The following is a 25,792-nucleotide window of genomic DNA, read 5'->3' on the forward strand; positions in this document are numbered from 1 at the left end:
ATTTTCTACATTGTAGATTAATATTGAAGACATCAAAACTATGAAGGAACACATATGGAATTATGTAGTAAACAAAAAAACAGAATATGTTTTATATTTTAGATTCTTCAAAGTAGCCACCTTTTGCTTTGATGACAGCTTTGCACGCTCTTGGCAAGGTGTGTCCAAACCTTTGACTGGTGCTATACATAAAGAACAATGATTTCTACATAAACCATAAAAAAACCCTATTTCATTAAGTTTAATTAAAAACAATAAAAGAAAACATCAACATTACATTCCATTCTACAAAAAGACAGTTACATATTTTGTAAAACACAAACATAATTTTATACATTCAAGAAATAACATTTTGTTTATATTAAAAACAACTCTCTTATTTCACATAATCTACAGAAGTCCCGTACAAATATATAAACTCCACGCTCTAGGAAAATGTCCTCTGTCACAACCTTCTCTGAAAACGCGCTGTGCTGGTGCTCCACGGGGAAAGACCTAGAGCGTAAATCCTGTGTCCGGAGTCTCACAGGCGCGTCTCCCTGTCAGGGTTGCAGTCCAAAGCCCTTATAAACTGGTCACAGTGTATGGAGTTGCTGTCCTCTTTCCTGAGGGACTCCATCTCTGCGCTGCCGTTCACCAGGGCGTTCTTCTCCTCCCTCTTGATGTGTCTCTTCAGTAGAGCAAAGCCCAGGATACACAGCAGGAAGGAGGCTGTCCTCAGGCCCAGTGTCAGGCCCAGGTAAACTAACCTACAGGACAGGAGAGAGGTGTACACACAGTCAGGCCCAGGTAAACTAACCTACAGCACAGGAGAGAAGGTTACACAGTCAGGCCCAGGTAAACTAACCTACAACACAGGAGAGAAGGTTACACAGTCAGGCCCAGGTAAACTAACCTACAGGACAGGAGAGAGGTGTACACACAGTCAGGCCCAGGTAAACTAACCTACAACACAGGAGAGAGGTGTACACACAGTCAGGCCCAGGTAAACTAACCTACAGCACAGGAGAGAAGGTTACACAGTCAGGCCCAGGTACACTATCCTACAGTACAGGAGAGAGGTGTACACACAGTCAGGCCCAGGTAAACTAACCTACAGGACAGGAGAGAGGTGTACACACAGTCAGGCCCAGGTACACTAACCTACAACACAGGAGAGAGGTGTACACACAGTCAGGCCCAGGTAAACTATCCTACAGCACAGGAGAGAAGGTTACACAGTCAGGCCCAGGTAAACTAACCTACAACTCCTACAACTGTCTACGACACTAACACCGTCTAAGACACTAGCACTGTCTACAACACTAACGCTAACACTGTCTACGACACTAACGCTGTCTACAACACTAACACTGTCTATGACAATAACACTGTCTACAACACTAACACTAACACTGTCTACAACACTAACACTGTCTATGACAATAACACTGTCTATGACAATAACACTGTCTATGACAATAACACTAACACTAACACAGGAGAGTGCAGGGATAAGTGCTACACTACATACTGTCCAGTGGAGGAAAATGTGGAAAATTCTACTACTCCGGTCAATTAATAATAAATCAAATTATACAGTCGTATAAATAGATGCCCACAGTCGGCTCTGAGATGTTACACTGACTTACACCTACACAGACTGTTGCACCAGGGGAGGCTGGTGGAGGTAGAAAACGGAATGAGGAATGTGTTTGATACCGTTCCTCATTCCGTTCCATGCATCACAATGAGCCTGTCTTATTATTTCTGCCTCCACTAGTTCTTACGGCACCTTAAGAGAGACTAGGGACAAGTGCTGTGTTGTAGTACACGAGTACAGTACGTGCTGTGTTGTGTGGTATCAAATCAAATCACTCAAATTGTATTCGTCACTTATATCACATACAGTTGTAATTGACAAAGTGAAATGTTTTGGGATCTTGCTCCACGCTCAACAACAACAGCAGCAACAACAATTCAATAATAAGTAGTAATAAAAAGTTACAAAAAAGTGACAATAAAGTCACACTGTTGTGTTGTACTGCTTCAATAGGTGTTTCAGGTACCTGTAGGCTGTTGTGTTGTACTGCTTCAATAGGTGTTTCAGGTACCTGTAGGCTGCTATGTTGTACTGCTTCAATAGGTGTTTCAGGTACCTGTAGGCTGCTGTGTTGTACTGCTTCAATAGGTGTTTCAGGTACCTGTAGGCTGCTGTGTTGTACTGCTTCAATAGGTGTCTCAGGTACCTGTAGGTTGTTGTGTTGTACTGCTTCAATAGGTGTTTCAGGTACCTGTAGGCTGCTGTGTTGTACTGCTTCAATAGGTGTTTCAGGTACCTGTAGGCTGCTGTGTTGTACTGCTTCAATAGGTGTCTCAGGTACCTGTAGGTTGTTGTGTTGTACTGCTTCAATAGGTGTTTCAGGTACCTGTAGGCTGCTGTGTTGTACTGCTTCAATAGGTGTTTCAGGTACCTGTAGGCTGTGGTGTTGTACTGCTTCAATAGGTGTTTCAGGTACCTGTAGGCTGCTGTGTTGTACTGCTTCAACAGGTGTTTCAGGTACCTGTAGGTTGTGGTGTTGTAGATTCGACACGCTCCTCTCCCTCCACACCTCTTGCGCCCCCACTTCAGACAGGTGGAGTCGATGATGGCCCCGAAGTAGATGGGCGCAGGGATGCCAGCTGGAAGCACCACAGACGTAACAGGACTCACGTTAGTTACAGAGAACCAAAAATGAGTAGTTGCTCTGCACTCAAAAAAGAGACGTAGAGGGGGATCTGGAATTTTTTTTTATTTATTTTTTTTACTTTTAAATTAATGATATATAGCCATTGATTCTTTCTTAGATTTACAGTTTCTTTGAGTATTTGTTACCTTCAGGGAAAGAAGGAGAGAGAAGAAGAAGAAGAGGTTTTGGCCTAGGCTTTCATCAGTGTCAGTTACAGAGCACCAAACACAGGGACGGCATGGAGAAGAGAGGGAACTAGGAATGCTCACCCAGGGTTCTAGTGGCCAATGTGTGGATACCAAGAGCCAGGGATTTCAGCTCAGGTTTAATACACCTATCGGAAGAAAAGGGGTGGTCTTTGTCACAATAACAACAAATGTGGCGCATAACTGATTTTGCAGTAAAATGAGAAGACCAAAAAGTGCCAAAAAGTTAGCAAAGTCGGCCATCTTAACCGTAATATTTACAATAGATATGACGAGAGATAATTTAATGCAATTTTTGAATACGACAACTAGTGTTTGCATGCTATGGAATGCATTTTTATGATTTACTGAAACTCTGGTTAAATAATCACTGTTTTCTCAAAAACATTGGTAAACACAAGGTACAATACAAAATCAAGTTCGAGTATTCTGAGTAGTATTCTGAGTTTCTCAAGCAAATTGTGGCCTGTGTTGACAAAGTCCACAGGAGATGCTGCATTTCCCCAGTTGGTGCAGTAGAGGGCCCCACTGACCTGATTAGCAGCACAAAGCCTGGCGTTCCTCCCAGGGAGATGATGAAGGAGCTGAGGACTGACAGAGCCAGGAAGTAGGGGAAGACTCTGTCACAGCTGTCTCTGTGGGGGCAGTGACCCAGCGAGGCTGTCAGGTTACCTGGCTGAGAGATGCTTGTGGCTGAGGCTGCCACACACCTGCACTGGCCAAACACCTGCAGGAGCAGAGGATAGGCAGACAGACAGACAGACAGACAGACAGACAGACAGACAGACAGACAGACAGACAGACAGATAGATAGATAGATAGATAGATAGATAGATAGATAGATAGATAGACAGATAGATAGATAGATAGATCTCACAGGGTTCTCCCCAGGATATTTGAACAGCGTGACGATGGATTTTATTATCAAAACCTGACTCGCGTTTGTTTATTCATATCAAAACGCACAAAAAGTACCGCTAAAAATGCTGAATTCATCACAACGCTTTCCACTTTCGTTGTCAACAACGACGTCGTTGGCGATCAAAGTCAGTTACTCTATCGTGGCTAAATATATAGTTTAATTCGCCTTGAAATATTTACACAGCGTCGCCGCCAAGTTCACAGCGTGGCGCAGCGCCACTCTTGCATTCTTTGGGGAGAACCCTGTGATCACAGCTGCATCACCCAACACAGTACATAAGGAAAGGGCCAAGTTTAATCAAATCGGCATTAGCAATGTTTGCTTGTTTTGCTTCCACACCTGTCGCCTGGCCTAGAGTAGGCATATTATCTACTGGAAACAGCTCCATTTGAGGAAAATCTACCTGCCTTCTTGCCAGTTTCGTAACCATTTTGTGATTATGTTTAGAAAAAAAAAACACTGTGTGTTTGCATGCTGTTGTGTCAACTATGACGCCATCCGTTTAATTGAGCTCTGAGTATACAGTGGATTGTGCCATTACAAACACGGTCAAAACAGCATCAGACGTTGTCACACACAGGGGAAACAACATGAGTACATCAGTCATCTAACCGTGTTCCTGCCCACCCCAGTGGAGACGGCGCAGCCGGCCAGACAGGGCGTCACGTACGTGATCCCGTTCTCTCCACACACCGGGTCCCACTCCTTCCCAGAACACATGCAGTCCGAGTTACAGTCAGAGAACAGAGACCTCTCCTGGTACGACAAGCCCTCCACCCTGAAAGCGAGCATACACACACGTGGGAATGTGACAGGCTCCAGTCAACTGGGACATGTAAGGGGAAGGACAGGGGAGCTGTTGTTCATCAAGATGCACGCAAAAAAACATGCATGCAAAAAACATGTTAACTTTTTAGGAACCTTAACAACAAACAATCCCTTTAAAGATGGGTGAACTATCCCTTTAAAGATGTAAATTACAGCGCTATTAGAGGACTCTTTCAGTTCAGAGGAACACTGTGGGTCTGCGAGTTCAAAGGGGTGTACCATGTTCTCTGACAAAACTAGTCATGGCAGGGATCTGGGGATTTCATTCCAGATACGAAAATATTAAGAGTAACTTTTGTCATTATCTAATAAAAGTTTTAAAAAAAAAAGTTGTCTGTCTGCCATTTTTCATTTTGTTACCCACTGTGTTGGAGATGGCAAGTGTATCTGTCTGTTTTTGCTGTCTGGCTGCATAGACAGGCGGTGCATTTGATCACCCGCCCTGACTCACTTTCCTAGAACTATTACACTTCATTGCTTCCAATTAGTTTCACTACTATCTTCCACATGTCCTGCTGCTTATTCACGTCTCTCTCCCACAAACGGAAAAATAGGCTGAAATTGAAAATGTTGCGGAAAATTCGACTACTCAATTAATAATAAATCAAATGATGGGTTACGATCGTATAAATAGATGCCCGCGGTCCTCTCTGAGATGCCGTGCTGGAGGCTATCTTACAGCTACACGGACTGTTGCACCAGGAGAGGCTGGCGGAGGTAGAAATCGGAGAACGGGCTCACTGTAATGGATGGAACGGAATGAGGAACGTGTTTGATACCATTCTTTGATCCATCATATCCATTATGATGCATTACAATGAGCCATTCCTCCGATTTCTACCTCCAACAGCCTCCCCTGAGCTGCACTGTCTGTGGTGCTGAAGAAGACTAGGCCAAATTCGGCAGACATCTAAGCTTCAGTGGAGGAATTCTCTCTATTTGTTGTAAGTCGCTTTGGATAAAGGCGTCTGCTAAATGCCATGCATGTAATGTAAATGTAAAATCTCATAGGACTCAGGAATCAACCCATTCCTAGGAGAAAGGAGGTGATGCGTTGCATCCAGGGGACGTACCCGGTGTACGACAGCGTCACCCCCGCCACCTTGGAGTTCTCACAGCCCATGGCGAAGAAGAAAAGAGACAGGAAGTAGCCCAGCAGGGAGGTCCCGAAGGCGAACTTAGCCGCCCCCATGATGCCAAACTTGAGCTTCTTCATGATCACGCCCCCAGAGAACATCCCCAAAGCCACGGCGGGGATGTTGATCATGCCTAGCGACGACAACAACAACAACAACAACAACAACAACAACAGGTTCATTTGCAGAAGGGGAGGGAGCTTTCACAGGCTGCATGTACTGGTACAGACTGCCTGATCCAGCAGCACAATAGCTCCCCAAAAGGGATCAAAGATGGAACACTCTCATTCATATCAAAGTGGTCTCATACATATTTCATGTGAAGTGGCCATGTCATGAGAGATGAAAATGTCTTTTGATGGTTGAAAGAACAGGGCATGTGCAGAATGTATTTCTGAGCCCCCCCCCCCCCACCCACCCACCCACCAAGACACTCTTTCACCGTTTTTCAAAGGGGATAAAAAGCCATGTGATTATCAGAACATCAAAATCCCTTTAAATACCACCTCTTATCACAGCACGTTATTAATTGGGTCCCATTCTAACATGTTATTTTCTATTCATTGTCTGTCTCGTGTCAGGATCTAATTTCAGTGAATCTGTCTTCGGTGTAGCAGCCTCAAGTATGAAAGGATCATACAGCCATGAAATTGTAACATCAAAAAAACAGATAAAAAGATGCTTCATGAGAACCAGCCATTATGATCCAGCAGCGCATTCATACCCGTCTTCCAATAAAAAAAAAAAAAAATACTGTTTTCTACAAAAGCTTGATGTGTGTGTGACAGACAATGGTGAGCAACATGAACAGCGGTAATTGTTCTCACCCATTAAGAAGTTTGCTTTGGATGCCGACTGCCCGTAATGCTGCTCGATGTATTTGGGCTTGTAGGTAACCATTCCGATGAGGGAGTTGAATTGAACGATAGTCACGCAGAGATAAATGATGTACACTGGACTTCCAAGAAGACTTTTCATAGTTGGAACAAATTCTATGAAAAAGGGAAAAAAAAGGCACAAATGATCCTTGTTGCGGGTTAACACTGAAGCCTCCACAGGCGCCCACGGACTCATGCGATGCTTTATAATAACATAATTCTGCTGTTGGCCTCCCTCGGACCCAGACTTTTCCTAAATGTCTCTTATGTTTTTAACATAAAAAATAAATAAATCGGGAAGTATTTTCAAGCCTACAATACCTTTTACTTATGGCCAACACCTCCCCCAGTTTTCCCCCAAGCCACCCTAGATTTACCCTCATAGTAAATCAAAACTGACCTTACAGTTATGAATGGCTTACCTAGTTCAATCATAACAGCTATGAGCAACATTTGCAGAAAGACAATAACAGTTATTTGCATGATCAATGTGTGATTACATGTGAATAGAAAGCACGCGAAGCGCGCACCCAGCCTCCGAAGAAGAGACATCCTTCGTCACACCCTGATGAAGACATGGATAGAATAATCAGGGGTGTGCTTATTTTTTAATTTACGCGATATAATCAGTCAGTCAGCTCAAGTGAGATCTAATCAGTGGGTGTAATTCAAAGATGCATCTCGGCCAGCGGGAGAGCGTGTGTCTGAGAATGCAGTGATAAAACTCAAGGAGCCTTTCCTGAGCAAAGGATGTGACCACGGACAACTTCTTCACATCAATCTCCCTGGCAAACAAGTCGATTGCAAGGAAAAGGAGTCTGGTCGGAACCATGAATGGGCGAGACGGGAGCTTCCATGTCTCGCCCTATTCATGGTTCTTATTGTAGCTTATTCGATGTACAAGTAAAACCATCTCATTCCAATCCATTCCATTCCTTATTCCATTGTGTTTGATACCATTCCCCATTCCATTCCATTCATTAGCCCGCCCTCCGAATTTCTACCTCCACCGGCCCTCCCTTGGCCTACATTCCAGCAGTCACAAAGCAGCAAGACGGTGCAGAATCAGCGTACAGTACCTTTAGCCATCTCATGGAAGTTGGCCGGTTCCTCTGGCCTGAACTTGTGCTCCATGGTGGGGGAGTCCTTGATGAAGCGGGTCTGGTCTGGGGTGCAGCTGGCATCGTGCTTGTCTACGGGCATGGGCAGGGACTTGGGCAGGAACCAGAAGGGCACTGCCGACATGAGAGTAATGGTTCCCGCGATCAGGTAACCCAGCCACCAGGCCCCGACCCAGCGGGCATCGCTGGGGGTGATGGTGATGCTCTCTGTGGGGAGGGACACGACCCCGACACAAGAACACTCAGTCCCTCTTTATGGTATGTTTGGTGAACATACGAGATTGATTCATGAAAAAGTAATACGTCATACGTTATGTAAGCTCGTCCAGACCAGGAGGCGTAAGAACAACGTGAGTTGGAGATATAGCTACAGTACACGAGACATATACATTATATAATTCTGTAAGGATCTAAAGGTTTTAAAGTTGTTTCGCAGGGGAGGCTGGTGGAGGTAGAAATCGGAGGATGGGCTCATTGTAACGAATGGAATGAAATGAGCCCTTCCTCACATTTCTACCTCCAACAGCCTCCACTGCTGTTGCATGTTAATGTGTTAACCACTGGAGCCACTTTGATGACATAGATCACAGAGCTGCGTTTCAGACTGATGGGATGTGAAGAATGTGTGAACTTTACCATGGCACCCCCCCCCCCCGCCCCCAGGCGGCAGCTGTACCCCGGATGTCACAGAGATGACATTTGTCTGAACTCACTCACCCATGTCTACGTATCCAATGTCAACATATATTTTGGCGCACAAAGACCCCAGTAAGTATCCAACGACTGGGCCTATGATTGCTATGGTCTGGACACAGCCTGAAACACACAGACACAGACAGACAGAGGAACGTTAATGGTCTGGACACACAGACACAGACAGACAGAGGAACGTTAATGGTCTGGACACACAGACACAGACAGACAGAGGAACGTTAATGGTCTGGACACACAGACACAGACAGAAAGAGGAATGTTAGCCTGGTCCTCTGTGGCTCAGTTTGTAGAGCTTGGAGCTAAAAACGCTTAGGTTGTGGGTTTGATTCCTGCTGGGACCATATATACTGAAATGTATGCACTCACTGCAATGTAAGTCGCTTTGGATAAAAGCGTCAGCTAAATGGCATATATATATATATATAACACACAAACACAGAGACAGGGACAGGGAGAGGGACGCTAATGAGATACACAAGGCTGCAGCATGCGGAACATCCAATCTGATACGGTTACATAACAGACATTAATAATACTGTATTGTAGACCATGAATGCTATAATATTCTGCCTGGAGCAGAGAGGATGTTATTGATTATTAACCGTCTTTAATCAGTTTACAATGTAATAATATGCAGTCATTAACCATGCACGGAGGATTAGTCATCATCACACTCCGTGTTAGAAATATACTTATTACTTGTTTTACAGTGATGCTACGACATAATTTGTATAATTTCAGCGCACGGTTCTAACCCGAACCCTAATGAGCAGAAACGGGTCCCCGTCGTGTGCCCTGCAGTCTGTGCGGTGTGAGCCACGAGAAGCCACGAGAACCCAAGCCAAAAGTGAAAGTGAAACTTTAAGTATTGCTGCTTCAAAATATTGGCGCTGATAAACTACGTATTCCGTGCCTGAATGAGGTAAAACAGTGATTCAGCTCATAGATTATATGGGTACAAACAATACATTGACCATCAGGGACCAAAACAAGAGGTTTAAAAATGACAGACATAGATCCTGTAGCATCTCTTTAAAAAGACTCAACATACATGTGAACATGATTTCCCTCGTACGAATTACAATGACAAGTAGAAATATTACCGATATAGAGAGCTGCATTTTCAGATTGGGCGTAATCGTCGATGTAGGAGATCCCTAAAGGCTGTACAGGGGTCTCTCCTATCCCCCTCAACACGTTACCCAGGAACACATACATCCACATGGAGACGCTGGACTCTCCATCACAGCCTGTCATTCACAATAAAAACATAACATTTTTACAGCACAGGCTACCAGAACATGTTAACAATCCGGGATTCAAACAATAACCAAGCGGTCTCCCCGCCACTTTTTCTTGTTAAACAGCTAACGGAGGGGACTGGAAAAATGTAACCAGAGCTATGAATGCAAGGACTGACCCTCCGTGAGATCGAAGTGACAGTTGCAAACACGTTTTGAAGCTATGCCGTGTTTGTTTACACGTGCATTGTTCACAAACAATTGAGTAATACAAGTTATATTTTGGGTTCTGATGGGGTAAGGCAGTTGAACTCAGCTCATGAGAAGTTATATATTATAACAAGAATTAATAGCCGCATTTTGAAAGTGGTGTCAATGCGTGACAAGGCTTAGTAGTGGCCAGCCCTGCCGAGTGGACAAAGCCGTTTGAATTTCCACAGGGTCCGGAGAAAGCACAGGAGGGGTTACTGTGGAAAAGCACTTGGCCTTGGCACACACTGGCACGCATGGAGTAAACCCCGCTGTAGAAAGCCAGCCAATAGCTGCAGTATATATCATTGATTTAAAAGTATCGAAAACGGATGTACAAATTTCAGATTGCCCCTTTAATGGTAAAAAATCCCTAAAAACTTCAACTACTGTATGTATGATGATGAAGGACTAAGGGGCCTTCTCTACTGCAGCCCCCACCCTTTGGAACACTCTCCCCAAGGCAGATCAAGGAATCCAACACTCTCCTCCTTCAAAGTCCCTCGAAACCCTTCTTTTTAAACTAGCTTTTAATGTCTAGTACCTTCCCCCTACCTTGATCTACGAGTACCTGACTTATTTAGCTGTCTGTGCTTTTTGTTTTGTATTGTTTGTTTTTTAATTTTGTAATTATGATTGTCTTCTCCATGGATGTAAAGTGTCTTTGAGTACTGAGAAAAGCGCAATACAAAATACAATTATTATTATTATTATTATTATTATTTAAAGGATGAACACCTTAGCCTAGCAGGTGTGTGTACTAACACTGGCACTCTAACACGACATTTAGTGTGGTGGAGCATTTCCTCCGTCTTACCTCCAGAGAGCAGTATAGAGGACGTGTCACCTGCAGGCATGGACTCAGGTGAGCTTGCTGGACATGGAGAGAGGTTATTGGTTGAATTCACTGAAGATCTAACTGATGTTTCGAACTTATAGCTGCGTACAAAATACCAATGTGACTGTTAAGCAAGGGGAGGGAGAAAGCATCAGGTATCATTAGATACATCATCATCAAGAACGACGTTCAACAGGCAAACAGCAGGTAACGGTATAAACGGTAAAGCCATGCAATGGTTGCATCATTCATTTACATAATTCATTCACACCTCTCCGAAACGACACTAGTATTAACTAATTAACTATTCATTAACCATGGTCCAGTCAATGTGACCACTGTGATGACTCATCTGTTGTGACAGAGAGAGAGAGAGAAATAAGCCTTTGTGTTAACGAGCTGCTCTCCCCTCCAACTTACCGTCCATTAATGAAATGAGGCATGGCAATTAGGAACGTCCCAAAAGACATCACGACACATCCAATCCCTATGATCTTGGGTCTGTGGAGCTTGGCGCCAAAGTAGCTTACAAAGGCTATCACCAGCAAGTTACCTACAGGGGTTGAGGGGTGAGGGGAGGGCAGTGGGAAGGACACATGGGTACATCTTACTAATGAACTGTGTTCTAGGTCACACTTATACTGTACTAACCTCATCTCCAGGTATCCAGATTGCGCACAGCGCATATACAGTAAGCCTTGTAATAACAATGACTCAAACCTGGCCTTTTGGGAGTGAACTTACTGAGTGAAGTAGTTGTCATTATTAGATTTTAGTGAATCACAGGACTCGTGGCTCTGAATCAGAGATGTGTGGTGTGTAAGCACTGGGGTGTAAGGGAGTGCTGTGGAAGATGATTGATGCGAGTCAAAGCCAATGACGATGTGTCAGGATTTTTTTCTTTGTATCTTTGTCTTGGGTAAACGAAGGCCAAGTTTGACGCGTTGGTCCACCAGACCATCCAAACATATTGGGCGGAGGCTAAGCTGTACTAGATTAGTGTGGTTACACATCCACCGCAGTTGCTGAAAGGACAATGTGGAAAGATAACATCCGGCCCAGCACAATACGGTTCGGGTCTTCCCTGTAGTGTGTACAGTAAAGCCCTCTAGTTTAGCCATAATGGAGGTTTTTGGACCTGAACCAGAGGTTTAATCTTATTTGCGGCAGATGCACATCTGAGGCGCCAGGGTAAACAGTTTCTAGTCCCCAACAATGACTGGCATACGGACGGACACATGATCTCTGTTTCCACTCCACATCTCTGCCTCCGACACACGGTTGCCTATGGAAACGTCACCATAGAAACGTGCGTGACGGGTTCAGAGCAGAGCAGCGGGACACTAATATATGGATGTGGTGCAGTCCAATTACAAGACTCAAAGGGACATATGGTTGTCGTCTTAGGAAAGCTACGTACAGGGTCTCTCATCCACCCACGCAGGGGGACAATGCTCTTCGCGTTTTGATCAAAGTACCTCTGTGATGCTGCTCTACCAAATGCCCTCCCAGGAGAATGAACGGATAATACACATCACCACCATGTCGCTTTGAGGCTCCGTTCAATTACATTACCACACAGCAGTGACTAGGATAGGTGGTTTACAGTGCATTAAAAAAAAACTCAATTTTTGAGCAGCACAGTCAACTTCAATATACAGTGAAGATGTTAAAATGTTTTACATTAAACGTAATGTCAGCTAATAATAGAAATCTAGGGTGCATGATGGTAATTAATTTAGTTAGAGAGAATATGTCTTCAGCTGTCTGTATCTGTACTGATATTGCACATCAGGGGAACCTAGCTATTCACACAATATGGATGTCACAAGGCATTTCTACACTCTGTGATGATGTCACAAGGCATTTCTACACTCTGTGATAATGTCACAAGGCATTTAGATGCTAATGAGAGTGTAAGCCAAGCATACAATCCCACAACTCACAACATCTTAATTGAATGAACACTCTGTAGGCCTACACTCTGTGTAGAAATCGGAGGACGCGCTCATTGTAATGCATGTATTGGAATGAGGAATGGGATCAAACACCTCCTTTCACCTCCAAACACCTCATTTCTACCTCCACCAGCCTCCACTGCTGTGCATGATTTATGATGACAAAAGCAAGGTTCATAGAGAAACACAGAAATTAGAGTGTGGGCCTACAGAGTGTGTTCATTCAATTAAGATGTTGTGAGGGATTGTATTCTTGGCTTACACTATCATTAGCATCTAAATGCCTTGTGACATCCATATTGTGTCAATAGCTACACTCTTAGAAAAACCTCTACTGAACTTACACTCTCGGAAAAAAAGGTTCTTAATTTGTCCGCATAGGGGAACCCTTTGAAGAACCCTTTTGGGTTCAATGTAGAAGCCTTTTGTGTTCGACATAAAACCCTTGATCTAAATGGAACCCAAAAGGGTTCAAGATGGAAGCCAAAAGGGTTCTTCCGCCGTAGATTGAAGACCCATCTCTTCAGGCTACATCTTAACAGTCCCTTTTAAAGACCTCTTCATCCCTACTACCCCCCTGTACAAGTTTCTCTCCTGTTAAAATAAATAATAAATGGTTCTTCATCGAACCCAAAAGGGTTCTTCAAAGAGTTCCCCTATAGGGGCAAATGAAGAACCCTTTTAGAACCCATTTTTCTAAGAGTGTAGGTTCAGTAGAGGTAAAGAGGACATGGGTACTTACCGATTTCAAAGCTCCCGTCTATAACGCCTATCAAATAGCTTGGAATATCGAACCGCCTCTCCAGCTGTGTTATTGTGCTCTTCATATAGCTCCCTGACAGAGCCTTGGCAAAGTAGGCAAAGGACAAGGCCGCAAGGAACATCTAGAGAGAGAGAGAAAGAGAGAGAGAGGGGGGGGGGTATGTTAGGGAAGTGGAAACAACTTAACAATTGAGGACAGCACACATGCAGGCTGGAGAAAGAGAGAGAGAGAGAGAAGAGAGAGAGAGAGAGAGAGAGAGAGAGAGAGAGAGAGAGAGAGAGAGAGAGAGAGAGAGAGAGAGACAGCCCCTTCCATTAACGACCTCTGCTCCAAGTCTGAGAGTGAGAGTGAGAGTGAGAGTGAGAGTGAGAGTGAGTAGAGAGGTGTACATCTAAGGTCCAATAAGTGACTTTCCTGAGTGGTTTTCCAGTAACTCTCTGTGGGCAGTCAGCACAAAGGCAGGATTAGGGGAGCCAATCATAGGCCTCGGCCACATCCAGACAACCAATGACTCAGGCCGGGGTGATTGGGAACAGGTGAGCAACAGCCTGAGGCAACATTGTTAGGGATGAATCTAACCCAAGCAGGGGAGCCTGGTGGAGGGAGATGCACGGAATAAGGAATTGTATCAAACATGTGATCAAATACATTTACATTACATTTATGGCATTTAGCAGACGCCTTTATCCAAGGCGACTTACAACAAATACATTTGTTTAAATAAGTGAATCATCTCATCTCAAAAAGAAATTAATTAACTCAAAGATATTGACTCATATTCACCAGAACATATCTCTATTTTATTTTAGTATCCAATATTTCTATTTCTGTCCATGAGAAAGATGAAAAATTATGACAAGAACATTTGTCAGAATACAGTATAAATCACAATTTCACACTTAGAACTTAATGATATACACTCACCGAGCACTTTATTAGAAACACTATAGTAATACTGGGTAGGGCCTCCCTTTGCTCTCAAAACAGCCTCAGTTCTTCGTAGCATTGATTCCACAAGATGTTGGAAACATTCCTTTGAGATTCTGGTCCATGATGACATGACTGCAATGATCACGCAATTCCTGCAGATTTTTCAGGTGCACTTTCAAGCTGTGAATCTCCCGCTCTACCACATCCCAAAGGTGTTCTATTGGATTCAGATCCGGTGACTGGGAAGGCCACCGAAGAACACTAAACTCAATGTCATGTTCATGAAAGCAGTTTGAGATGACTTTTGCTTTGTGACATGGTGCATAGGCTGTGGCAAGCGATCATTGGTATTAACGGGCCCAAAGTGTGCCAAGAAAACATTCCCCACACCATTACACCACCTCCACCATGAGAAGGTGTTCAGGTGTTCCTAATAAAGTGTTCAGTGAGTGTATGTTTTCTGAGGCTAATTCAGAAGTTGTCAGACTATCAGGAAATTACAGTGAATAAAGGCGATTGCTGTTGTCACTGGTTACTGTACTGTATGTGGCAAACCCTGAAAACATCCATAGCATGACTACAGTATAAAACTGTCTGATAGCCACCAGAACTCAACCACTGTGCATCTCAGGTGTCTATCACTGCCGAGGATCCAGGAACAATCAATCCGTTTGTTCTCTCTTCTCCATCTCAGTCGTAGCCTAATTGCAGTTGATGTGGGTGAGTTTTGGACAAGGGCTTTCCGCACATGTGCCCACCAGGTGAGAAATGTCACCCCAGTTCCTGCCAAAAACAATCAATTATCTGTTATTCTCAAGCGGTCTTGCTCCCGGGTGGGCAGGAAAGAGCTGCAGCAGAATACCGGCTTTGTTCGCCCCAGACCGTCAGTGCCAAACTGGGTCACAGAACAAGCTGTCCCATGTGGCTCATCGTGTTGCCCTATTGTTGAAATACCAGACACTGAAGGACCCCCACGTGACATACTGTACAGGCCACGGGACACTTCAGAGACTGTCTATCAAGCAGAGATGTGCACAGGGGGGGTGAAAGGGGGTTTCCCAATTTATGGGGCAAAAGCGCCTGAGCTTCCATACGTCTGTGCACGTCCCTGCTGTCAAGTATCAAAAGATCTGATTCTCTGAATCCCTCAATCCAACACCTCCTTTAAGTTTCAATGATCTCCAATCTCATCATGTGGTCGTGTCGTAAACACATGGCCAAAACACTTGCGTCTGATTGACTGGCTGGCTGTCTCAGGAATTTAACCTCCAGAAAAAAACACCTCACCATAACTCGTCAATTCGTCATGTGCCACAGGGAACACAAAACCATATGCACGACGAGCCATCCTGTCCAGCAAATGTACTGTTTATCTCCCAATATATATTTTTTTAAAACTTGTGAAAATTGCTAGAAGCCACAATGTAATATGTAATACAATGGAAATGTAATACATATAGCTGTGTCGAAAGAGGGGAAATTGAACTCGAGACAACAGGCTTTAATCAAATCTAATCCACCATGTTCGAAAAGGTGTCAAACAGAGTTGCTGAACTGCTAATCAGCTTTTGATTAGCGCCACAGCTATGTCACCGGGGCTGAGAAATCTTCTCTACCTCAGTTTAACATCAGTTATACTACATGTACGTATATAACACTTTTATTCACGCGTGTTTGATACCAATCCTCATTCCATTCCATTCCATTCCATGCATTGCAATGAGCCCGTCCTCCGATTACTACCTCCACCAGCCTCCACTGCCATACATGTAAAGCTAAAAACACAGAAAAACACAGGGACCAAACTGACCCAAATCGTGGCATGACCGCAATTCCTGACCCAAATCGTGGCATGACAGTAATTCCTGGGAGTACTTTCCCCCTGTTGTTGTTGTTGTTGTTGTTGTTGTTGTTGTTGTTGTGAGTAGCTTTAGTATTAGACTCTAAGCAGTGTTTTAATTATTGTCCAATGCAGCGATTACCTGACACGGAGAACAGAACCTCTATTCTGGTATCAGGACTTGGGCATTTCTTACAGTCCAAAGTCCAAAGGACTAAGTGAACACCAGTGGAGGCTGGTGGAGGTAGAAAAAACACCTGTGCGTTTGATACAATTCCTCATTTCATTCCATGCATTACAATGAGCTCATCCTCCGATTTCTACCTCCACCAGCCTCCACTGGTGAACACCTAGCATGGTCATTAGGTCTACAGACTGTAGCTACAGTACTCTACTAACATACCAGTGCACTCATTAGAAACCTTCAATGAGAACTTGATCCAAAAAAGTGCTGACAAAAGAATTGGGCATTTTCCATGAGCACGTACTGTACAGGAGCCCTCTTTGTGTCTTGAGTGAATTAGAGACACACAAACTGCCCGAATTCCCAACATGACACACGCACGCACACACGCACACACGCACACACGCACGCACACGCACACGCACACACACACACACACACACGCACACACACACACACACACTGATGGCGAGCAATGCTTTTCCCTTATCATACATCTAGTACCGTATTGAGATAAGTGGGAGGTATTGGGATTTCTGCCTCCACCAGCCTCCCCCGTCCTCCGATTTCTGCCTCCACCAGCCTCCCCTGACTTGGAGTGACTAGCCACCAGCCTCCCCTGACTTGGAGTGACTAGCCACCAGTATCAAGTGACCGTAGACGTATAAGAAAACATGACACCTAAGGAGACGATGCTTGAGGAGAAGATGTTCCCACTTGTGTTCTGACGAGAGAGAGGAATCCCTCAAGTGCAGCACAGGGAGAGGGAAAGGTTATGGAGGTAACAAAATAGGGCTTGTTTGGGGAGTGTGACACAGCACAGACAGATGCACTGTCTCCAGTTGCTTGGGGGGTGGTGGTGGTGTGTGTGTGTGTGTGTGGGGGGGAGGGGGGGGACGACGACGAAATCCCTCAAGGTATCACCTGAGTCATAAGGCTGTGCCATTTTATAGGACAGGGTTTCAAGCGGGTGAACCCTGGGGGGTAGAGTGTTCACTCTGAGCTCTCAGTGTGTTCTGGTTAATGTCGCCTGAGTGACACACCTCTTCGGCATGATCTGTCCTGAGGCCAGAGCCATCTCCGGAAGAATACATGCAAAGTCCCAGTGTTCGAGAGAAGACATGCAAAGCCTGTTTCACACAATTCCTCATTTCATTGCATGCATTGCAATGAACCCGTCCTCTGATTATCACCTCTGCCAGCCTCCCCTGCTCCCCGTGTACCATGATTAAGTGCAGTGGGAACACTGACAAAGTAGAATTAGGGTTTCCAGTGGGACCAATCAACTTGGCACTTTCTGTCCATCAGAGCTTCGCTGGTACAGCATGAAGCCTCCCGTTCCAATTAAACACAGGTTTGTTATGACCTTGTAAAACAGAGATGGTTCGGAGATGGATCTGGCCTCCAATTAAACAGAGGTTGGTTGTGTGCTTTAAAAACAAGGGACCAAAAACTCCTCCATCTCGTAAGCCGTATTAGCCGCCAAGCTAAACCGTGTGTCTGCTTTCCTTGTTTAACGTGACAGGGGCTAGGCTAGGGTTTGTAGCAGCATGCTGTGCGAGCGGAGATTACACTGGTGGCAAATCCTTCACTCTGCGAGCTGTGACTAAGAGAGACAGTCACACCAGAGAAGGCTGTAATCTCACATAACAGGGTCCGTCATGTCCTTCAGATGGTCCGGTCACAGTAAATGAAGTGAGCGGGTGTGTTGATGTTGATGTTGTTGTTCCCCCGAGGAGGATGTGAGCTGTACTGTACCTTCAGGCTGGAGCAACAGGGAGCCGGGTTCCCCAAAGACGACGACGACGACGACGAGGGGCCATTGTTGTCTGGGGTCCACCTCCCCTTGGCTGTTGACTCCATCTTCCCTAGGAAGATGCTGTTGTCTCGTATCTCCACACGCGAAGCCTCTCGGATTAAATCTTTTGGCATTGAGACGCTCACACCTGTCGGGGGGTAGTTAAAGCACAGGGAACGTGTTCAAGGGACCCTCAAAAGTGCTCGTATGGTGAGGAACATTTCAAAGCACACCACCATGTGCCCCGGGGGAGTCACTGTTGGGACACACGCGGTTTCTCACAGTAAACAATGTGCTCGTTGTTTTCATACTAGAGCAAATCAATAGAAAGTGTTAGGTAACACCATGCACTGTGGGGGCAAGTAGGCTTGTGGATGCAGGGAGCAGGACGGGGAGGGGGGACCGGTACAATAGGTGGAGCTGGACCAGGGGAGGCTGGTGGAGGTATAAATCGGATGACGAGCTCATTGTAATCCATGGAATGGAATGAGGAATGGTATCAAACACACGTGTCTGATACCATTCCTCATTCCATTCTATGCATAACAATGAACCTGTCCTCTGATTTATACCTCCACCTGCCTCCACTGCTGTACAACATTGGGGTTTTTTAAGCAAAAAGCATATTTGTGCTTTCTAATATTATTAATTGAACGCTTACTCACGAATTCATACCTGATTTTTAACAATGCAATTTTTAGATGATTTTTAGCCAGTGCAACTTCCTCTTCTGCCCCTCTGATTTATCATAATTACATAAAACACTACATATATACAATAAATTATTGGAAATATTAACTGTCAACGTTTGAATTAGTGTTCCACATAATAAATGTGTCAACGCATGATTTTGATTGACGTTGACCTCATCCAATAACGTCCAGATCCGCCCTCTTCATTCCGCGCGCTCGACGCAGCGTAGGGAAATTGATATTGGATTGTCTTATATATCAAATTGTGAAAACAGCATTAGAAAGATATTGAAATGTTAAATAGTACACGGGTAAATCATCCAAAACAGGGTACCTATATCTCCCTAAACTTTTACAAAAATAGGCTTGGTTTAGAGCTACTTTTCTTGTGCGGATTATGACAGTTTTATTTCAAGCATCACACCAAAATCGATGGGGTTTTTTAAGCGACGAATCTGACCACTCGGCCCGGAGGGACAAAAGTCATGACAACCACGCTGATCCCAGACCACGCACGCACTTAGCTGAATTAGTAACTGCATATTGAGCCACACTATGCGCATGTCACGTGCCAGGACTGCAAATCCACATGAAAGCCCGCTGTCTCTGCGTAGCAACGAATAACATCAACCCAAGAGGATAATTAATGTGTTTTATATTTGCAGTTCAGTGAATATTCACAGCCATGAACCTCCAGGGTCAAGCAACAATATATTAAGCAGCCTAGCCTACTTCAATAACATTATCAACAATGACCTTATTATTTTTCAGATTGCACCTAAAGCTCATGTGATCTATGTTCGATTATGTAGCATAACACAATGTGTACCACAACTACACAACTACATTAATTGTAGGCATCATTTTTCTGGAAATTACATTTTTGTTTTGCAATTGATTGTGAAAGTAGTTGGTGTTTAAACTGATTGCTTTAGATCAAAGGCAAAGTTTCCCCGATACAATAATAAGCTACAGTACGTGTCACAAATCATTAATAAATCAATCTAACTTACCTAAATACTTTTCCAGAAAGAGGATCTATAACGGATGAACTTGAGGGTATTCACAATAAAATAAATAAACGAGTGACGATGTGAGCTCTTCCGAAACTTCTCAGATGATGAAGACGAACATAAACCTCCGGATTCGGGCTCCAGTTTTATTTGACGCTTTCTTGCTGAAGTGATTTACGAGCGCTTTATAAAGAAATCAGTTCACCTAAAATCCCAGAAGATGTTGCGTCGTTGACGTTCGTGTGACCGGTTTGCCTAGAATGGGAACCTCGATAGGAGCCTCAAGCCAAGGCAGGTTAGGTTATAGAAAACCGGTTGCACAAGTCAGCGGCACACGTGATGCGCTTTAGTGTCTCTCGTCCATACGTTAATTCCAGTCCACCCGTTCACGGGTTCACACGTAGCCAGCAGAAGACCAGAGTCATGTCAAATCCTGTCGTAAATAGTTGTGTGCAATATCCACGTGACGCAAATTCAACACAGATCGTGTCAATTCATTCAATTAAATGGGTGAAGTCTCTCTTTCTCCTCCTCCCAAGTTTAGAGGGATGCGCATCGAAAGTGCCTGCTCCTCCACAAGTGTCCATCACCTCTGCGCTCCTACCGTGTGTTGTAGTAAAAGACAACATAGGCTATACTGCATACAATATACTGCATGCATTTGTTGCACATGAAAAAAAAAAACATTCGTTTTTGCTGTTTAGTTTGAGATTGGTATATCAGGGCTCTAAGATTACAAAACACCTCATTGTAATAGTTTTGATGTACAGTGGATTGGCATGGTTCATCCATACAGAGCACCGGGAGCACACGTACTCACTTTCAAATTCCTCGCGAATTTCGTCATATGCTTTGTATGAGAGCCGACGTATACAGTTTGAAAGCATGAACCGACCCATTTAACAACTCCACAGATTAATCAATAATGTGCTATGCCTCGTATTCTTGAAGAGCGACCATTGTGACTTTTACAATTGTGAGAAGATATGAGACGGTGTTGGAAAATAGGATATTTTATATTCTTTTTTTGCATTGTGAAGATACTGGCTAGAATAACAGTCCGGGAAATTCCTGTAAGCATTCGTTGAACACTGAATTTAAAGTAATTATAAATTGTACATTTCTCCAGCTGGAGAAAATTAATGTGGGCCGTTCCTGTGGATTTACAAGTGACGACACACCTCGTACTTTATACAGACTAGGTTTACTCAGAATTCTAAATTCTAAATTCTCTCATCAAAAAAACATTCTAGGACTCAGATTTTCCATGTTCCTCTGTTGCCATGAGGACAACCACTTCAGGGACATAAAGTACTCTATACATTGTCTTCATATGATGTCCCCATGCATGTTTCATATGATGAATACTGTATGGCAGCAGCAGTGCTGGTATGTGAGACTTCTGTGGCTCAAATCATGGAGCATGGCGCTAACAGAGCTTAGGTTATGGGTCCAATTCCCACTGGGACCATATATACTGAAAAATGTATGCACTCACTTCAGTGTATGTTGCTTTGGATAAAAGCGTCAGCTAAATTGTATATACGCTCTCCGAGAACTTTATTAGGAACACTACACTAATACTGGGTAGGGCCTCCCTTTGCTCTCAAAACAGCCTCAGTTCTTCGTGGCATTGATTCCACAAGATGTTGGAAACATTCCTTTGAGATTCTGGTCCATGATGACATGATTGCATCACGCAATTCCTGCAGATTTTTCAGATGCACTTTCAACCTGTGAATCTCCCGTTCTACCACATCCCAAAGGTGTTCTATTGGATTCAGATCCTGTGACTGGGAAGGCCACTGAAGAACACTAAACTCATTGTCATGTTCATGAAACCAGTTTGAGACGACTTTTGCTTTGTGACATTGTGTATTATGCTGGAAGTAGCCATTAAAAGATGGTTAAATTGTGGCCATGAAGGGATGCACATGGTCAGCAACAATACTCAAATAGGTTGTGGCAATACTCAAATAGGCTGTGTCATAACAGGCCCAAAGTGTGCCAAGAAAACATCCCCCACACCATTACACCACCTCCACCATGAGAAGGTGTACAAGTGTTCAAAATAAAGTGTTCAGTAAGTGTATATTACAGTAAGAGCCGGTACTGTATGGAATGTGTATGTTTTGTGTCTCTGTTTCCCTGGATCACGGTCATATTATCAATGACCACGGGAGTATAGGGTAAGGTATTTTTGCTGCAGGCACTGCATAATATACACTCACGGAACACTTTATTAGGAACACCTGTACACCTTCTCATGGTGGAGGTGGTGTAATGGTGTGGGGGATGTTTTCTTCTCTAGTTATGCATGTATATTCACATTATTATCACTATCTGTATCTATCTATCTGTATGGTTATTTCTGTTTACTTTATCTTTCCATTGGTATGATTATTTATTGTCTTTGTCTCCTTACCCACATTTTGCTAAAAAAAACAAACACGATTATCTTGATGGATGTGTAAGGTTGGTGTTTTAACACCGAGTCACTGCTCAGTTATAATATAATAATGTATGCCATTTAGCGGATGATTTTATCCAAAGCGACTTACATTGCAGTGAGAGTGCGTACATTTTTCAGTATAGAACCGAACCCCCAACCTAAGCGTCGTTAGGACCATACTCTACCAACTGAGCCACGGAGGACCAGTTGTACAAACTATCCAAAATAAAATCTATTTTAACCCTCCTATTATGTTAGGGGTCAATTTGACCCGATTCAATGTTTACTGTCTCTAAAAACATGGTTAACATACTTTTTTCAGCTAGATTTTTTATGACTTTTCCTAACTTTATGGGGTAAACATGGCAAACATGAAATTAACCCAAACAAATTTAAAACATGTCCTGTACACATTTTGTACGCATCGGTCGTGTTGGGGTCATTTTGACCCCTAGCACTATTGTTCTCTAAAACCCTGATTTCCATCTCGTTTTTGTTGTGTTGGATGATACTGAGGGCACCTACACGTTCATTTGTGTGTGTGTGTGTGTGTGTGTGTCTTTCCTTGTGTGTGTGTGTGCGTGTGTGCATGTGTGTGTGTGTGTGTGTGTCTGTGTGTGTGTCCATCCGTGTGTGTGTGTGTGTTTGTGTGTGTGTGTGTCTGTGAGGAGAAAACATAGTTCCCACAAGAACACGAGAAAACATAGTTCCCACATTCAAGAAGCCAGCAGAGAGCTGGAAATGGCTCCACTACCCTGCCGGCGCCTTCCCTGGAGAAAGAGGTTGCGAACGCAAAGTTAATTAATCTCAACTGAGTTATCAGAAGGGCCGCAGGACAGCCGGGGCTTTGAAGAGCAACGCAGTGACAGTGGAAAGCCCTGACAATGTGTCTAATCTTAGACGGAAGTGATTAACGGTCTGGCAGAGGACACAGGACAGGAGAGTTCAGAACAATACTGTACGCTCATGATGTAGGGACTAGAACGGTTATGTTACAGCTTGTCGCATAATGGGCCTGTAGGCTGTTCTGTTGGTATATTCTTCCTGCTACAAAGGGGAGGAGGTGTGTGTGTGTAAGTGTGTGTGTGTGTGTGTGTGTGTGTGTGTGTGTGTGTGTGTGTGTGTGTGTGTGTGTGTGTAAGTGTGTGTGTGTGTGTGTGTGTGTGTGTGTGAGTGTGTGTGTGTGTGTGTGTGTGTGTAAGTGTGTGTGTGTGTGTGTGTGTGTGTGTGTGTGTGTGTGTGTGTGTGTGTGTGTGTGTGTGTGTATGGTATTTTAGATGGGGGGTGGTGACAATAAGGGGGATGCAGTCGAAAGGCAGTGGAATGTTTAAGATGGTTGAATATTCAGTTTGTTATTACCTACTACAGTATATGAATACATCTAAATAAATAAGTACATACATGAAAATGTAAATAATGTTTATGAATATATATATATGAATAAACCTGCAAATGTGTGCTCATATCCAACCCCCGGGGGACACAACCTCTGCTCTTGTAAAATAGATGGAAAGTTGATGGAATACAGAAGATGGAAAAAGATCAACTAGAAAAAGTCACTGAATCACACTTTCGATAACCAAAGCTTCCATGTACACTCTTAGAAAAATAGGGTTCCAAAAGGGTTCTTGACAGAGGGTTAGAATTCTACCGAGAACCATTTTCATCGGAAGAACCCTTTTTGGAGGAGAGGGTTCTTCGGGGGCTCTTTGTATGGAAAAGGGTTCTACAGCACCTAGAACCATAAAGGGTTCTCCCACAGGGACAAGCCGAAGAACCCTTTATGGTTCTAGATAGAAGAGAACTCAAGAGAGTCACTGCTTTTGTGAACTCTCAAGCTCAATGAAATCAGTGTGCAGCATGGGAGGCTGGTGGAGGTAGAAATCGGAGGACAAGCTCATTGTAATGCATGGAATGGTATGACCAATACCATTCCTCAATCCATTCTGTGCATTACACTGAGCTTGTCCTCCGATTTCTACCTATACCAGCCTCCACTGGTGTGCAGATATGTAAGACAGTCACTTGCTTAATACCTGCGTCAGGACACAATGCCCAAGATGCAGACGGATGATTTTATTCCCATTCCAGACACAATTAAAAAGCCAGGCATCATCCTGGATGAGAGTGACGAGGAACCAGAGATGAAACAGATAGAGAGAGGTGTGTTGGGGGGTGGGGTGTGTGTGTGGCGGGGGGGGGGGGGGGGGGGGTATAGTTTGACCTAGATGAGAACAAAGGATCTCAGAGAATAAGGAAAATTGGAGCTGGCAGAAGGAATTCCTTGTGAATCTGTGGTACGACTTATGCCACACCAGACACTTTAGTAGGGAGTGAACTAGTGGAACAGCTTCCTGACAAGGGAGGCTGGTGGAGGTAGAAATGGAATTAGGAATGTTGTGTTTTGATACCATTGCTCATTCCATTCCATGCATGACAATGAGCCCATCCTCCGACTTCTACCTCCACCTGTGCTTCCTGGAGACTTCCTCAAACTGTTCTGTAGGCACCAGCACTCAGCTACAGGCCTCCCTCAGACTGCACAGTGAATGGTCTGGTCTGGCTGATGACTTTGATAAGAGTCAAGTACAGGTAAAGATGGTCGACTCACTCCTCAGGTTGAAATACTCGCACCTGAAATTCGCTGAATAACAACAACATCCACAACGAGGGAAGTTAAAACATACCATGACACACTGCAAGGAACAGCACTTCAACATGAACCATGGCAATGACACACACACACTCCACACACACAGGCACACACACACACACACACACACACACACACACACACACATACACATAGACACACACACACACATACACACACACACACACACACACACACACACACACACACACACACACACACATACAGGCACACACAGGCACACACACTCCACACACACACACGGGCACATACAGGTACACACACACTCACACACACACACATAGACACACACACACACATAGACACACACATACACATAGACACACACATACACATAGACACGCACGCACACACACACGCACACACATACACATAGACACACACATACACACATACACACACGCACGCACGCACGCACGCACGCACGCACGCACGCACGCACGCACGCACACACACACACACACACACATACAGGCACATATACATACACACACACTCACACATACAGCTCAAATCAAATCCTCCTGGACTCTGGCCGTGACGGCGTGAGACATTCATGAGCTTCGGTTGCAAGGGAGTGTCCTCAAGGGAGTGTCCTCAAGGGAGTGTCCTCAAGGGAGTGTCCTCAAGTGGACAAATTCAATCAC

General features: G+C 44.2%; 1 protein-coding gene across 1 annotated transcript; it reads right to left on the reverse strand.

Annotated features, from left to right (window-relative positions):
• Positions 1 to 223: 223 nt before the first annotated feature.
• LOC310802720 (solute carrier organic anion transporter family member 1C1-like) lies at positions 224 to 13,683 on the reverse strand (the record flags this gene model as incomplete). The annotated part of the gene is made up of 13 exons (XM_083667254.1): positions 224 to 749; positions 2,544 to 2,661; positions 2,978 to 3,042; positions 3,448 to 3,641; positions 4,449 to 4,614; positions 5,738 to 5,933; positions 6,628 to 6,792; positions 7,758 to 8,006; positions 8,517 to 8,615; positions 9,617 to 9,763; positions 10,821 to 10,942; positions 11,262 to 11,394; positions 13,542 to 13,683. 13 exons carry the CDS (start codon positions 13,681 to 13,683, stop codon positions 524 to 526), a joined length of 2,022 nt encoding a protein of 673 aa, XP_083523380.1. The 3' UTR covers positions 224 to 523.
• Between the last annotated feature and the right edge of the window lie 12,109 nt (positions 13,684 to 25,792).

The sequence above is a fragment of the Argentina silus genome, assembly GCF_951799395.1.
Source record: "Argentina silus genome assembly, chromosome: 3".
Classification (NCBI taxonomy): domain Eukaryota; kingdom Metazoa; phylum Chordata; class Actinopteri; order Argentiniformes; family Argentinidae; genus Argentina; species Argentina silus.